A 17,440-nucleotide genomic window follows, 5' to 3' on the forward strand; every position below is an offset into this window, starting at 1 on the left:
GGGAGGCGACACGGAACGGGCTCACCTGTGCTGCGACGGCAGGTGATGACCACGTCTGAAAGGAAGCGCTGGCTCTCCTCCCCTCCCCTCCCTGCGTGAGTCCCGTCACCGGGGATCGACAGTGGCCGCAGCCTGTCGTAAAGCTTGTGAACCTCTTGTACGCGACACCCGAAACGCAGAGGACCCAAGTCATGGTTTAAAAGTGACACTAATTCCAGTTAATGCTGATAATGTCCCATCTGCTCCATTAACTTTTATTACATTATCTGTTAAATTTAAAAAAAACAAAATGGCCCATCAGTTCTTTATGCAGCCACTTGTTTAATGCATGCTGGTAAAAACTGCGGTATTGGACTAATTGACCGTACTTCGAGAATCGCGTCTGCCTCTCTGCCCGTTGTTGACCTGCACTTTAGTTTACTCTGAGTTGTGTGTTCAGATAAATTGTGTGTGTGTGTGTGAGAGAGAGATGCACTCCAGCACTTGTAAATGCCGTAAGAGACACATCGGGACGGTCTGCAGGATCCGTAATGATATCTGTCCGTATTATTAATTACGATTTTAAAGCACCGGGGTTCACGCACCCCTGCCGGAGAGCTGTGACGTGTTCTTCTCTCCGCGTTCCAGTCGCAGTCAAAGCGACCGACAAAGGAAGGACCGTCTGCCTTCTTCGGCAGCCTCCGCCGGCTGAACTGCGAGCGCCAGGGATCTTCGGTCCAGGACAGCGAGGACGGTGCAAGGTGGAGTCCAGCTACTCGGAGTAAAGAGTTCCTTACAAATGGGAGGGGGGGGACGGAAAATGTCCTACGCGCTACGATGCCGCGCTAAGTTCATGTTGCAAAAACATCTACGTGGCCTTTTCTAAAATGCTAATTTGACATATTTCGTATTTTCTACTCGTCAGTCTGTTTCTCCAGACTTTCTGTGGCTCGTTTAAAAGTTTACGTCGGGTAGCTAAAGAGGGGCGCACAAACATCTTTTCTCCGGCTTGTCCGAAGGTACCGGAGCCCAAAGGACGATGTGATGAACGCATCTGAAACTGCAAAGTGCATCTAAGTGTAAAGAGCTGTGAGGCTCAGGGCATCACCATGGTATACGGGGTGAAAGCGGGGTCCTCTGGCCGGCAGATGGGAGAATGACCGCCGAATCCCATTAGAGGATGGGTGGCCACATGCAACTCTCTACTCTCCAGATGAGTGCGGTCCATTTTTTCAGCATCCATTTCCAACAAAACGCTCATATGCAGCGGTGAGACAAGTAACAAGGCGATTAATATCTGCGCGAGCTGCTCGAGCCTGAATGGGAAGGACGAGAAGTGAAGTGCCTTAACCATGTTGCGCAATTTGACACAAGAAGTTTTGCCACGTTTGGCTGCTCTCTCCAGGTTCAGAAGACCTGGACAGAGGTGAAAACTGCGAGTGTCTATTTTAAGAGGGGGGTGCGGCGGCACGGCGCGTTTGGACGGGTGCCTTGCGATGGACCGGCGTCCCGTCCTGGGCGTGTCCCCTCCAGCCTTGCGCTCCGTGTTGCCGGGTGGTTTTGGACCGTGTGTGTGTGTCTGTTTTAAAACAGAATGCCCAAGGTATTCTCAAAATGCCGCAAACGTGACCAGTCTCGTAGTTTGTGTTTTGAGAGGAGGGTCTCAAAATCGGCTGGGTGCGTGTCCGTGCGCAGGAGGGAAGGAGCACCCCCGACCCCATCTGGCACGGAGCCGAGCGGCGGTCCGCGTCCCGGTGCCGGCGCTGTGAGCTATTTCCTGTGTGCTTCTAAAGCTAAGTGCATTAGAGAGATCAGAGCTGAATCGGGGCCACGCATAAAATATGCAACCCATCAGTCTGACGTTCCGGCTAAAGTGCACGCCTGCAGTGTGTGTGGGTACAAAGTATGAGAGGGAGGGGGAGGGGGAGGGGGAGGGGCTCACTTAAATACACTGCAGCATCCAGTAGGATCCATCTTTCAGCATTCTGTGATCTTGTCTGCGGCTCTGCCCTGCCCCGCCCCACCCCCCCCTTCTGTCCTCGCTCTCCTTGCTAAGGCCACATCCCAGTCGGCCGGTCTGAGGGCAGAGCATTCAGGAAAGTCCAGCAGCCCGCACGCGCTCGGATACGCACGCAGACGACCGCTCGAGCCCACCAGTCCGAGAGACCCAGCCTGCGCTCGTCGGCCCCGGAGGATGGACGCGCTGAAGAAAGGCTTTTCCATAGCGAAGGAGGGAGTGGTGGCCGCCGCTGAGAAGACCAAGGCCGGGGTGGAGGAGGCGGCCGCCAAAACCAAGGAGGGAGTCATGTACGTTGGTAAGTGGCGTCCGTGAGGGAGGAGAGGGGAGACGCAGGGAGGTACTGAGACGGCGCTCACGGCTAATGGCCGTGGAGTTTCTGATGATGAGCCGAGAGCCTCCGGAAAGTAGGTTACAGCTGTGAGGGGACAGACGGCGGGGCAGGATGTGACCACGGGTGGAGGTGCGAGGCGAGGTTAGGCAGAGCAGGGTCTGGAAGCTGACATCACCTGACCTTAACCATCTAAACATCTATTTTTTGGGAGTATCCCCAAGTGCCATTCGTTGTCTCGTTACGAAGAAGGTGGCGTCTTGTGAAAGAGCGTTGTAGCAACAGCTACGCTGGACCTCCGGACAGCGCCGAAACGAGACTCTGATGTAAGCACCGCGATTGTCCGGGTGAGACCCGACGGAGAGAGACGAAGCTGCGCCCCCGAATCCCGTTCTTGCTACTCGTTTCAAATGTCAGTGTCCCGCCCCACCCGATCAGTCCTACATCGCTGGAGGAGGTACGGGCAGGAGTGGGCGAAGAAGCGACACCTCCTGCTCCGCAGGGATTCGCTGCTCCGCCCGTCGCCTCGGCCATTAAGTTGCGCCACGTTCACGGTAAACGGGCCCGTAAAAGCGAAGGAGCGAAAGGCAGTGGGAGTCCTGCGTACGTGACTATTGTGCTGTGTCATTGTGCTGTAGTTTTACTACCCCACGCAAGCAACGGCTTCGGAGGGAGGGAGGGGGACGGGGCAGAGGTGGAGGAACGTGCCTCTTCAAGGCATGGTAATCGATGCAGATGGGGTCGAGGCTCCGCGGACCTGCCGCGAAACCCAGTTCTCTTCAGTACCCATTGCTTACAATAGCGTTGGACCCCAAAGCGCCTAGAACCCTCCACGTACACCCTTACAGCTACAGCTCTCGCGTCGGTGCGGCAGATTGCCGGCACGCGTCTGTCCCCGCGCCGAACGGCACTGGGTCGCTTCCATCAGCACGACCCCTGTCCTCCCCCAAGGTCAGACCTCCCCCACCCCTCGCCAACAATCAACTCCCTGTCATGCAGATCAATGAACGAGCAGCACAGGGGAATAGACCACTATGGTGGCATAGCGTATCCAGCTGAGCATAGCGGGGTTTGGGGTTCGCGGTTCGATAGTGAAGCGCGTAGCGGAGTCTGTTAGGGCTTGACCCGGTGGAGGTCCGGTCGGGTTTATCTGCACATCACCGTTGAGGAGGCGGCACAAAAGCCAGAGCGGCAGACGGGCAGTCACATGGCAGCACTGGCACAAGACCAGACAGCGCTCATGGCGGGGTCGGGGGGGGGTCCTCGCAATCACTGAGCATCCCTGCCGTTTGTAGACCAGTCTCAGTCCATCGCTGACCGCAGCGCTGCTTGAAAGTACGTGAACCTCTTACGTCTCTTGGTGTTATCGCAACTGGTCTTCCTCACGTGACGTGGGTGTGCGAACAACCGGTTCCGTACGTAGGGTTAGAAGAAATCGTGTAGAGGAGAAAAACAGAAATAATGCAGGTGCAAAAAGTGAACCCCAAGTTGCATTGGTGAAATCAGGTGTGTAAATCGTAATCATTTATCCGTTTATTTTAATATTTTTCAAAAGAATAATGACCATCCCTACAAGGTTCACATACTTTCAAGCAACACCGTAGGTCCAGCATAGTACAAACGGGACACTCGGCCTAAAGAGTCAGACTCGGCGCTGCTACCTTAGTCACACGCAGTCAGCAGGGGCGAAGCAGCCAAACATCTGTGATTTGTCAGAATCAGAATCTGAGTTATTTGGCCAAGTATGCACGCGCACATGCACACACAGATCTGTGCGACTGCAACACGCTGATCCCATTCTGCCTCTTTTAAATTGATTCCTTTCATCCTTTCAGAGCAGTAGATAAGTACCTGGTTACATAAGCATCATTTAATCACTCGAGCGGGGACACGTGCTGGTGTGCGGATTCGGAGGGAAAAACAGAGAGACACGAAGAGAGGAGGATGGAGACCGGGCCAACAGGGCATCTTCTTGTTCTGTGCAAAATAAGAGCCTTTGTGCTTCTTGGAATCGTTCAAAGAGCCCAGAGTTCCCACACAGTTCGGTGCCGCATGTCCGATACCCCGTGGTGTTACAGAACACGTCTGTTCGCATTGAGTCACGTCGCTCGTATTTGCTCTCTTTGAATCACATCGAGGACTTTGGCACATATCTTGGATGCTTTCCTCTTGCTAAGTGAATTCCCTAATTGTGTCCCCTTCACATAATGAACTGAAGACTCCAGAAAGATGTTTAAAAAAAAAAAAAAAAAAACCCATCTGTCTCCAGCGCGTCCGCTGTCCCACCCACCTTGGCCTCTTCCGCTGCCAACGTTCGATAGTTCTTGCCCACCGTAGCTAGGAGGAAAGAGGCACAACTGCTGCGCGAAATCTCTCCCTATATTTAGAGAAAGGCTCGTGTCCGTGTCACCGCACCGCAACGCCGAGGACGTTGGCCGATGGTCCCGACGCGGGTTCGACGTGTGAGCGGAGCTCTGGCGCTCGGTGGAAACTGCAGCGACAATCTGCGCTTTTGAAGCCGTCCACATCCCGGTGCACTTGGGGGAAGGAGCACAGAAGCGGTTTGTTCTGGGTGGAGTGTTAAGTGCTGTGGGCTGCAACACGCACAGTCACTGCCAGTTCTTCCAGAGAGTGCAGTGGGCGACGGTGGGGCCGGACAAGGCTCCGGCAGGCCCCGCGGGGCATCGGGGGGCCAATAGCGACTGCTTCGTCCCACAACGAGACTTTTGTAGCGGGAGGTGGGCAGAGAGCCGCGGTGCTTGTTTTACTATAGTATCGCTTGCCCCTTCGCTGTGTTGTACGTACTTCAAAGGAATACATGCGTGCTGGGACTGAAAGAAACTGCTGTTGTATAAATATATCAGCTGCTCAGACTGTCGCAAATTGCTGCAGAAAAAGGGTCTGTCTTCATTCCTGTTCTAAAATCCCATTTTTGTCTCAGGCAAGAAAAGATTAGGTTCAAAAGCAAAAGCACGAAGGTTCTCGGTTCTGGCTCCGTTGTGGTGGAACGGCCTCCCCCTCTCTCTCAGAACTGCTGAATCTCAAAGCTCACTTTCCCCACGATCTCTTACGTTCATGTAACGTGTAAATGTTCATGCACCATAACTTTGAGACCATACCAGTTAAACAGGTAAATCTTCATGCAGCTGCTCATGTAAAGTAACACAAATGTTTACATATTAAAAAAATTGTTACAGGGGTGCGGTGGCACAGCGGGTTTGGCCTGTGCCTGCTCTCTGGTGGGTCTGGGGTTCGAGTCCCGCTTGGAGTACCTTGCAATGGATTCTCGTCCCATCCTGGGTGTGTCCCCTCCCCCTCCAGCCTTACGCCCTGTGTTGCTGGGTTAGGCTCCGGTTTGCCACGACCCTGCTTGGGACAAGTGGTTTCAGACAGCGCGCGTGTGTGTGCGCACATTATTATTATGAAGGTGATTAGCAATCATCAGTATTTGGATAAAGTTTTATGCAGCTACTCGTGTGAGGTACATTGGTTCATATGGTGGAAACTAACTGTACTTAATCATTCATCTGCATCTGTCTCTCTTCCTGCTAAGGTAAACCACAAATAGTTTTTTTTATTAGATGTGTATCACTTTGGAGAAAAGCATCTGCTAAATGAATAGGTCCAGAAGTGCTTCTGACAAAGTGACACATCATGACCGTCACTGAAAAGATCACATGGTTTATTTAAGGAAGGTTTTAATCTTATAATATTCAGCAGGCGCTTCTAACCAAAACAACTCAATGCTGGCTAAGTAATTTAATCAAGTGTGCAATAATTAAACATTCATTCTGTACCTTGAACCTTTGGGTTCCAGTTGTCCTTAACCTCCACGTAACCTGCTGCTGTACTGTCTCTTAACTTGCTGGACAGAGCCGATCTTCGTAAGAGAATGAATCTCAGTAACTGACTCTGCATTCATTTCTTCTCCTACACAGGTACGAAGACCAAAGAAGGGGTTGTCTCCAGCGTAAACACCGGTAGGGGAACGCTTCTGAGATGAGTGATGAACAGAGCACTGCTGGAGATGCTAAATGCTGCTAATATTTCAGACTCTATGAATCATTGACTTTACAGTGAAAAGGAAACATCGCATAAGAACAGGACATACTTTCCTGGACCAAATCTAATATTAGTGTTTTTCGAGCTTTCTGAGGTTTAGTTGTTCTGCAGCTGATTCGGGTTTAGTCCAGCCAGGTGTCCGGGATGATCGAATTACCTTTTTTTCCTTAATTGTCGCAGTTGCCCAAAAAACAGCCGAACAGGCGAACGTTGTGGGCGAAGCAGCGGTCTCGAGCGCTAACCAAGTGTCCCAGAAAACAGTGGAGGGAGTGGAGAACGTGGTCGTCTCCGCCGGACTAGTCAACCCGGTGAGTGCAGAAATGTGTACGTTAAACAAGCTCATACGTATCACAGGCTGTTCTGTCAATCTCATCCTACTATAGGAAAACAGTGCGGTAGAAAGAAAGCACTTAAAACGAAGTTTCCATCCCGAGGATCTGAGAACTAAAACATTCATGAAACAAATTGAATTACAGAACTAAACTGACTCCGATCTGTCTTTATAAGACTTATGCCTAATGCGCTTGTACTTTTCCTTATTACGCACCAACATTTGAATACTCAAATTGTCTTGCAAGCACAGAATGTCCTAAAGGTGGTGGTGGCCGTCTAAACTACCACCAAGTATGGTAAACGGAGCAAATGAGAATGTGTCCTTGTGAAATTAAAGCTCATAGCGCCGCTACCCTCGTGGGGGGCAGGTGCCAGCGCTCAGGTGAGTTTGTGCCTTCAGCACCCTCTGTCCTGGACAGCTCCACCCATCCTCCGTCTGGTGTGTAGAGCGAAGGTGTGTCACTCAGTCATCACGTGTGTGTGTGTGTGTGTGGGGCTTTTGAATAATGAGATGTTACAAGTAAACAAGACAATGCCTGGGGGTAGATACACAGTGCTGTGTAAAAGTCTTAGGCGCTTAAATGTTTCACAAAAATATTTGTTTTAGACTTATTTGTCTTCTGCATTAATGTCAGTGGGAAAGAGCATATTCTACATTACACACCCCGGATGGGACACCAGTCCACGGCAAGGAACTCCAAGCAGGACCTGGCCAAGCCGTTGTTAACGATGGAAGTTTAAGAGCATTACTTTTGGAAGCATTTTCACTTTACAGCTCCCCCCCCCCCCCCTCCCCCCAAGTCCCTAAAATGTTTGCACAGTACTGTATGTGGTAAAATAATGCACTAATTGGATGTAAATAAGGAAGGTAAACTGGTGGGAGCATAAAGCATCGGTGATAAACACCCATTTGTATTTTTGTGATACAGCTGTGGTTGTTAACCTGTTCCGTCTGTTTTGTCTGTCCACTGGACGTCTCGCTGCGGCTGGGACAGGACGAAGCTGCCGATCAGGTGCCTTGTCAGCAATGGCCAGTGGGGGGATGGGAGTCGGGATGATGTGTGCATGGGGGGGGGGGGGGGGGGTCTGCTGGTGCAGTTTACAGCTTCCTATGCCTTCTGCAATGTTTCCAAGCTTGTTTTACATCCCATACCTTATGACAGAGGTCTGGGCTGTACAAATGGATGTGGCTACTGCTATATATACACACTAATATTACTAACATCCACACTTTGTCCAAAAGGAAAAGAACCTCTTCTTTACATCTGTTATGGAGTATAGCTTTGCCAGAAAAATGGTTTGGGTAAGTAAAACCTGTACGATGTCTGGTTCCTATGGCCAGGGGTCTGTAAGTGTTATAGAGGGTTACTGCAGGGAGCAGCTTTTGTGCAGGAAAAAGGGACCTTTGCCAGGAACGTGTGTGTGTGACAGATATAGATATAGAAAGCAAGGAACAGCCTTAACCTCACCATTAGTCTCCTTAGTAGACAATTTGTATATGTTAGAATTAAAACTTATTGGTAATGAAAGAAATTTGAGTGCTGGAGGTGTGGTGCATCTTTTCCTTGGCCTGCTTCCCTTCATCTCCTTGGAGATGCACACTAACTGCATGGTTATTACTCTGAACATTTCTTCTCCAATTCCAGGAATGCTTTTACTCTCAGGGTACATATTACTTGAAAGTCTGCTAATCTAACCCTTTTCCTCTAAGCATTTTTCCTCTTTTGAGCAGGGCCTTCATGTGCCCGTTACTCAATATAGTTCAAGTCCTGGCCCTTATTCAGGGGGCCTTCCTCCGCTGGTGTTCGGCGGGGATGGAATTACATTTATTCATCTAGCTGATGCTTTTATCCAAAGCAACTTAGTGATAAGGGCACAATTATTACATGCTTACTTGCATTTACCCCTTTATGCAGCTGGGTAATTTTACTGGAGCAATTTTAGGTTAAGTATCTTGCTCAAGGGTACTACAGCCAGAGGTGGGGCTTGAACCTGCAATCTTTGAGTCCAAAGGCAGTCGCTCTAACCCCTATGCTACCACCTCTCCCCCTCCACAGGCATTCTTTGCTGGTTCATTTTAAACAGTTCGACTAGTAGGGAGTGCTCATGGGCACAGGGGACCTGCTTTGCATGGCACGGCCCTGTTGGCCACTTACAGCGAGGGGCAGCATTGCATCTCGCACCCCGCCCGCTCACACGTCCCTGTCTGTCCCTCGCAGAAGGACCTCTCTCCACCTGAAGGAGCAGCCGAGCCAGCCGGGGATGCAGTCGAGCAGGTGCGTTTGCAGTCATAAGTTACATAGAGCGTCACAGGTGAGCATACCAGGAGCAGGTTGAGCCACATATATGTATGACCTCCCTCCTCACCCACATAGTCTTGCAGCTGAAAAAGCAGAAGATTGTAATATTTCTGACTTAGTCCTTGTGTTACACCCCAGAAGTATCCTAGCATGAGAATGTATGGTGGTGTAAAGGAGAAACTGCCTGAGGCTCTAAGTGAATTCCTTTCCGTGTCTCTCAGGGAAATTAACCCCGTGCTCGCAGCAGCACCGCTGCCCTTCAACAGCAGAGCCGCCTGTGGAAGTTCTCGCGCTCAGCCCCGCCACCCTGTCCGACAACTCACTGGGCCTCTTTTGTGAAACCAGTCAGTCAAACCAAATGGAGCCCACTAAGCTCAGCCCCCCAACCCCACTCTTGTCCTGCTTCCACCCTTGTTGCCATAGCCCGTCTGACCACACGCCATGATATCGTACATTAAGTGTTTTTGTCTCAGTAGTACAACGGTGTAAGACCTGGAAATATTACACACATTTAGTATTAACAGCTGAGCTAATATGTATGGTACATATACTAACTTGCTTTATAAACTATGTTAAAGATTGTTTTAAGCTGTCTAACAATCTCCTTCAGATCAGGGTCAAAGAGAATTAAGGGAGCAAAAGGCTAAATGACAAAGACACTGATTTCAACTCCCCTACTACTGCACTGCTCCTGATTAAACAAAGGCTCAGTAGTGTAAAGGCTGCATACAAAACAAGGTAAACAGACAGGTAGGATGGTGTTCATCTGGATTGAAACTTATCTGAAGTCTACTCTCTTATAAAACTCAGGAAAGACTCCTATTGACAAATCTAAGCAATATCTGACTTATTACTAAAGGAATACCCTTTAACATCAGCTCAAGTCAGAGAGGACAATATAAGCAAGGAACCACCGGACAGGGGCATGAAAGATCATTTGGATTTCTGCACGTGAGTCAAAAAGGCACACACATCAGTGAGCTGCAGCCCCCATCTCTGTCTGATTTTCGAACCCTGACCCTCACACGGCCCTGTTTCTGCTGTAGGTGTTTGCCACTGAAACCAGAAGACTGCATGTTGCCTTACCAGTATACACACACAAACAGCTGATTTTATAAACCAAAATAAAAAGTTGTTTAAATCTAATCATGTCAGGACTTTTTTCTCCCCCCCCCCCCCAAGTTCTGTCTAGACAATCTAAGGGGATGTGCAGATAAGGAATCACAACTAGTGGTTAACAGTTCATTGTCATAGAGTTAAATCAGACCACTTGAGCCCAACTTGCGACTAAAGAGCGCAGAGTGTAGGTCTGTAAGGGTGACTCACTCACACCCTCTGGAGGTAGAACATAGGTACAACACTGAGCTGTTTAAATGCGGGATTTCACTACACGTTGACAGTTAGGGGGCGTAGGGGGTATGGGGTTCGTGCTTTGCGCCATGTGTTGCCCAGTTAGGCTACGGCTTGCCGCGACCCCACTAGGGACAAGCGGTTGTAGACATTGTGTGTGTGTGTGTGTGTGTGTGTGTTGCTGATGGATCGCCTTAAAAGCCCAGTATTAATTTTAATACTTACTATAGGAGATCCTGCTCTCTGGTTTGAGTCCTACTAGGGGTGTCTTGCAACAAAGTGGCATCACATCCTGGGTGTGTCCCAGAACCAGGATACAGTACATGGTTCAGTCAAGACAGTAAGTGGAATCAGGAGATTCACTGTCAGGCTCCAAAAACAAGCTTCTGGATTGGACCCAATGTCATTTGCACACATACAAAGTACTGTAGTTGGTAACATTTACATCTATTCATTTAGCAGCAGCTTTTCTCCAAAGCAACGTACATCTCGTAGAAAATACAATTTGTGCGTTACATTAGCAGGAAGAGACGCATGCAGAACGCTCGCTCACACACGGTTTCCCTATCATTCACTGGTGGGTTTCACACTGAACTGCATTTTAATGAAATTAATTCCTAACCTTGAGTCATCAGAGCTTGAAAAACATTTGTGACTTCTTGTTTATTTAAAAAGCTGATGTGTCAGTAGTGCAAGAGTGTCAATATTGTGCATCTAGATAGCTCAGGTGTTACACTAACAAGTATGGCTATAATACTCCAATTTACACTATACTGTGGGTATCTCCCCACATTCAGAATTTACAAATATGCAAATTTTCCCCAGAGATTGTCTCCAAAACTCAGGGGGAAGGGGGGGGGGGGGAACCCCACCACATACATGTACTTAAGAACATTCTCTCTCTCACACACACACACACACACACACAGTCTGAAACAGCTCATCCCAAGTGGGGTTGCGGCAAGGCCCCACTGGGAGGGGACGCCACTCCATCGCAAGGCACCCCAAGCAGGGCTCGAACACCAGACCTACCAGAGTGTGACCAGTCCAAACTTGCTGCTCCACCGTGTCCCCCAAAGAACATTCAATCATTTAGAAAAATATTCTCTATTTTATATCATTACATTTTTTGGAGTAAAAAAGAAAGTTCACCAGGGAGTACCATGCTGGACAAGAGACTGCAGAATAAAATTGAAATTAATGTCTCATAACTGTCTAGTTTAACCTCATACTACAAGGTTAAAAATCTCAGTCAACTCAACATGGTGACAGAAAACATTCAGAATCATCATCATCCTCATCATCAAGGGTGTATTGGTGTCTGGAAGTAACTGATCCACTGCGAGATGACGCATGGCCCAGGGCATAGTGGTGTGGTAGAGGATTTGAAACACATTATGTCACGGATACACAAACCGCCTGCCTGCTACAACCGGTTCTACCAGAACCCCGTGCCACATTCACAAGCTGCAAATCAAAAAGAATTCCTGCAGCTAATCTATTTATATTTATTTACAAGACGCTTTTCTCCAGAGCGACTTCCAATGAACTCTATGTAGTGTTATGAGCCCACACACCTTATTCACCAAGGTGACTTACACTGCCAGATACACTACTTACACTGGGTTACTCATCCATACATCAGTGGAACACACACACTCTGTCACTCACACACTATCCGTGAACAGCATGTCTTTGGACTGTGGGAGGAAACCAGAGCACCCGGCGGAAACCCACGCAGATTGTGTACCGCTAGTGATGTTTCATCACACAGTGTGCCGGGGAAAGGACACAAGTGATGGCATGGCTGCGGTACAAAGAGCGAAGCAGAGAGGCAGTGAACATTGTCCTCTGAGGCATGCAGTATGTGGAGGAGGCCGTACAGCGAGAGCTCCATTTGTGCCTCCCATGAAGCTCCAGTGCAGCTCCCGGTCTTGTGACGCACTGGTCCGTGCCAGATTGTCTCTCGCGGCCCCACCCTCCTCGACTTCAACCGCAAACTTCAAAGGCTTGCCTGCTGGCATGGTGCGAGGGGGGATGGGACCGGACCACACCACACCACACCACACCCAGGCGTGCATTTCACCCACAGGTCTTGCTCGTGACATTCAGGTACGCCTTGCATCTGTTGCCCCACATTCAGAATACTGATAAGAGTCAAACACTTGTGTTCATCACACTTTCGCTGCAGTATATACAGAGCACGCATACAAATACATTTAATTTACATCGATTCATTTAGCTCACACGTTACTATGTTAAGCTACCTACGACTCGTCACCCATTTATACAGCTGGGTAATTTTACCGGAGCAGTTTCCATTTACTTATTTAGGAGATGCTTTTCTCCAAAGCAACTTCCACTGAAGTATGTAGTGTTATGAGCCCACACACCTTATTCACCGTGGTGACTCACACTGCTAGATACACTACTTACAATGGGTCACTCATCCATACATTAGTGGAACACACACACATGCTTTCTGTCACTTCTTACACACTATGGGTGAAGCTGACCAGCATGTCTTTGGACTGCGGGAGGAAACCCACACAGACCGAGCGGGGATCGAAACCATGTCCTCTCACACCACCCAGGTGCTGTGAAACAGCAACGCTACTCGCTGTACCGCCACCCTACCCCAGTTCAGGGTACGTACTTCGATCAAGGGTACTACAGCTGGAGGTGGGATTCAAACCTGCAACCTTTGGGTCTAAAGGCATCAGTGCTAAGCACTAAGCAACCCGCAGTTCGTTGAGTGAAGACATATATGCAGGTCTACATTATGGAAACTAGAGAACTTAACGCAAAACTACGGGCTTCCACATGCCAACAAAAGAAGGGTTGTCAGCAGGGTTCTTCATGGAGACCTGTCATTTCGGTAAGTGAATCAAGTTCCAATAAAAGGCCCATGTCAAAATTAAATTTCTTTTCTAACGAATTCGATACCCAGAAATATCTGCAGAACCACAGATAACATGGTCTTAGTCATTAAAGTAGGATGTTAGGAGACCAGGCAGACGTGACTCAATGTACAAGCACCTGGTCAAACAAAGAAAAACTGATGCACATTCAGAAAGCCCACGGACTTTTCGTTCAGCCTTCTGGATGCTCATCGAGTCCTTGAGCTAAAGGTCGCAGAGATTGATGGATCACCGATGATCAGAACAATCTGCTCGGTGGGGCCCAGCCTTTCCACTTTTACTGGCTGTTTCTATGGCAACTCCCTTGAGGTTTCAACACTGCACCCCGGGGCAGACCCACAGAGCGGTGCCAGACGCTCTTTTCCTGTTTCACGTGTCTCCGCCGCAGCTTGGTGCGACCGCACAGCATGTTGAGTGAGGTTCAAACCCTTCGCTTGCACTGGCACCAGAGACCAAGCATCGCTACATACTAGTGCCACGCGGGTGTAGGTACCGGGCACAGCTGGCATATTTTCCATTCCAGCAGGAACTATGAACTGTTAAATAATGCATCACCTTTCCACCACTCTTGTTGCTTGGGGATAATAAACAAAACAGAGGCAGGACACACCTGTTTTTCAATGATACCAATCAAACAGGAGGAACAAGCAGAACTGCCATCCTCATCTGATGAGAAGCAGGACAATACTGCAAACACATGCCCTGTAGTCGGTGTCCTACGGGCCCGGGCTGAGGGGGCGTGTCCCTGGGACGGAGGGTGGCGACCTGTATAAGACCGGAGGCCCCACAGCCGTGGAGCAAAAGCATCATCAGCTACGCACAGACTCCGCTCAGGGACCAGAAAATCAAGGGTCATCAGCAGAAGACATGGCATTTCTTAAAAAGGCCCTCGGCGGCAAGGCAGACACTTACGTTGACCAGGCTGTCGACCAAGCTGGTGAGTTCTCTCGGGGGAAGGGGGGGTTGGCAGGTGCTGTTATTTTGTCTCGGTGTAGAAGAACATTTTAACATCATGCTAGGCAAAGAGATGGTTCAGTTAATGAAAAGTGTCAAAGAGAATGACGCCTCTATAAAGACAAACAGGTATGATCTCAGAACTAGCCGCTCTTCCACTATCACTCCACTTTGTGAGACTTACACTGGGTCACTCATCCATACATCAGTGGAACACACACTCTGTCACTCATACAATATGGGTGAACCTGAACAGCATGCCTTTGGACTGTGGGAGGAAACCAGAGCACCCAGAGGAAACCCACGCAGATACAGGGAGAACATGCAAACTCCACACAGACTGAGCAGAGATCGAACCCACGTACTCTCGCATCCCCCAGGCGCCGTGAGACAACAGCGCTACTCGCTGTAGCGCCGTGCTGCCCAGCCCAATGTTTTTCCCATCACAAACTCAGAGAACCTGTTGTGTGTCATTCCTGATGCTTTAACACTGTTAAGGTGCACTGAAACAGTGTTCAGTGTCACCCAGGCCTCTGTCTAACGTCTTTCGCGCCCCTGGTTCTGTGTCGGAGAAGGTAGACGACGTGTCTCTCGCCCTAAACACCGAACGCGTGCAGCTGGTAGCGTAGTGGTCAGCGCTGCTGCTTTTGGACACAAGTCACAGGTTTGATTCCCACCTCCAGCAGTAGTACCGTTAAGCAAAGTATTTATCCTAAATTGCTCCGGTAAAAATTGCCTGGCTATATAAATGGGTAAAATAATTCCAAGTTGCTTTGGAAAAAAGCATCAGCTAAATGAATAAATGTAAACAGATTGTGCTTAAAGCAAATCTAATTTAGATATTTGTTAAAGACAGGCATTGTGGAATAGCTGAAAAATATTTTTTTTAGGTGTTTGAAACAAAAAAAAAAAAAAAAAGATTGTTGAGGAAGTGAAAGACAAGCGCACTGAATCAAATGAACACCGTGACAGCTGGGAACCTGAAACACGCTGCTCTACCAGTATATCCCAGACACATTTTCTTCCGCACACCTTCAGCAGGCAGCGCCCAATAATAATCCCAATTATTAAATATGCCCATAATCTCTCCAGTCAGTGATCAAAAAACACTAAGGAGCACACCACTTTTTTTTTTCCAGCTGTCATTGCCAAGGGCAAGGTAAAATCCTTCATGGGAAATGATGCAGGTGACAAGAAAGGGAAAGGGCAAGGTGGCAGCAGTAGCGGAGTCCCAGAACAGAAGCCCGCACCAGCGACGCAGCCACAGAATACCGATGCAGGAGGAGCGGGAGGAGAACCAAAAGGTACTCGTCATTTGCAAAGAGTTTAAGATGTCAAAACAGCAGCACTGGAGCACACGTTCACCTGCCCCTTTACCTTCTGCCAAATCTGAATGACCCAAACCTTCTCACAAAGCACCTGGAAGCTTTGAACTCAGACACATGACTTGACACAGAACTGCTCTGCTTTAATATACAATCGCCATAATCTGTCTCGCACGAGGGTTTTTAGTCAAGTCGGGGGCTCGGGGAGGTTGTGGCGCCTGCGAAAGTCTCTCATGACAGCTTTATAAATTTGCAAAGGAGGCTGAGAGCACATGCAAATGTTCTGGTGGGAGGGTGCAGTGTATTTAACTACCTTCTCGTCCCCCGTCAGATATTACGGACGACCTGATGAATATCGCCGACGAACTCTCGGGTGGAAACTGAGCTACAAGTACGACCCCGCGCTGCCGCAGAGCCTCCCCCCATTGGAATGCAGAAATGAAGATGATGTCGCCACCTGTACACACACTGCCCTGCACCACCTTACGAACCCATGAGATCTTTCCAGCCCCAGGACTCCTCCCTCCCTCCCTCCACATGGACTCGAACCCTCTGAGCAGGCTGACCAACTCAGCTCCTGGACCTTTGTAATCCATACCCTTCCAGTTACTTAAACTTTCACAATATTTGTAAAACACTTTTTGACCACAGCTACTTTACTGTGCATTATTTTTGGAAAATCTGCCGGTATGAAATAAAAATGTTAATTTAAGCACAGACCAAATGAGAGACATGTGTTGTAATGGAGGCACCTAAGATTCCATCAAAAAATTATTCTAAGCCCTGAGATCAGGCCTCTAATGAACCTCTAATAACAGCAGGGTGATCACCACCCATTGCAGTTTCATTATGATTACAATAAAACTTAACCTGCACGCTCTCCTGTGCTTTGTCACCTACACATTCCGGTTTGAGAGGAGGGAACGAGCGAGGTGTGTCGCGTTACAAGTAGAACAAGGCTACAGCAATGCTGCTGCTCTCTAAACCACATCCTACACCACAGTGCCGCCACAAGAGCCCAGACTGCAAGCACAGGATGACGCACTTAGAGCGATGGCACGCTTATTTGTCGTACTAGAAACCAAAACTTCACATGCAGATATTCAAGTTAAACACAAATAAAATATTAAATAAGCCCCTTCCTAGAAAAAAAGGCATGTAATAAAGCCACTGCTGCAGATTATTGTATACAGTATTTGACAATTATTTAAAAGGTATCAGGTTTAAAGATATACTGCACTTGATAGCAGTGGGTAGAGCTGCTGCTTTTGGAGCTGAACATTGCAGGGTCCAACACCACCTACCGCTATAATACTCTTGAGCAAGGTTCTTACCCTAAAGTACTTCATTAAAACAAAACAGTCTCAGCTATACAAATGGGTAAATAAGTCAACACAGCTTAACATTGCTGGAGAAAAGCGTAAAATGTTTTCATTGCTGTTAAAGGGCCGTTTGGCATGTATGTTGAATTAGAGTATCAAGTTCTCCACCAATCTGTATGGCAACAGCCAAACAGAATTTGCAATTTGGTCTTGCAACTTCATCCATTCTGTACAAATATTTGGAAATTTTAATTATTTAAAGGTTAAACGTATTGCCCTTGACTGGGGTCTTCCACGTACTTTCTTTTCTGTATAAACTGGCCCACCTCACCTGCCCCACAACCTGAACTTACTGGGCAACTGAGCTGCCATATTGCTTCACCTGTAAAATCCATCGTGAGGGTAGAAGATGAACTTTTGGTATATTATAAAGCAAAGTTTTTAGCCCTCACGCTACACTAGATTCACTGAATTAACCTTTAATTTGCTGAAATAAATGTCATCTTGAAGAGGGCTGGGGAAGATAGAGAGGGAGGAAAAAAAAAA

At 48.5% G+C, this 17,440-nt stretch overlaps 1 protein-coding gene across 2 annotated transcripts; it reads left to right on the forward strand.

Annotated features, from left to right (window-relative positions):
• The first annotated feature begins 1,908 nt into the window (after positions 1 to 1,908).
• On the forward strand, positions 1,909 to 9,916 carry sncga (synuclein, gamma a). Of its 2 annotated transcripts, XM_018724926.2 has the most exons (6): positions 1,909 to 2,294; positions 6,266 to 6,307; positions 6,570 to 6,697; positions 7,718 to 7,735; positions 8,942 to 8,998; positions 9,244 to 9,916. In XM_018724926.2, exons 1-6 carry the CDS (start codon positions 2,174 to 2,176, stop codon positions 9,250 to 9,252), a joined length of 375 nt encoding a protein of 124 aa, XP_018580442.1. In that variant the 5' UTR covers positions 1,909 to 2,173; the 3' UTR covers positions 9,253 to 9,916. The 2 variants fall into 2 exon arrangements, with proteins under 2 accessions (XP_018580442.1, XP_018580441.1); XM_018724925.2 differs by lacking the exon at positions 7,718 to 7,735 and having other exon boundaries at positions 2,036 to 2,294.
• The last annotated feature ends 7,524 nt before the right edge of the window (positions 9,917 to 17,440 follow it).

Source organism: Scleropages formosus, chromosome 8, assembly GCF_900964775.1.
Source record: "Scleropages formosus chromosome 8, fSclFor1.1, whole genome shotgun sequence".
NCBI lineage: Eukaryota > Metazoa > Chordata > Actinopteri > Osteoglossiformes > Osteoglossidae > Scleropages > Scleropages formosus.

Coding starts and splice junctions, on each gene's coding strand:
- sncga (XM_018724926.2), top strand. CDS start 2,174: ATGGACGCGCTGAAGAAAGGCTTTTCCATAGCGAAGGAGGGAGTGGTG. Junction 2,295..6,265: donor GGAGGGAGTCATGTACGTTG/GTAAGTGGCGTC, acceptor TCTCCTACACAG/GTACGAAGACCAAAGAAGGG. Junction 6,308..6,569: donor TGTCTCCAGCGTAAACACCG/GTAGGGGAACGC, acceptor TAATTGTCGCAG/TTGCCCAAAAAACAGCCGAA.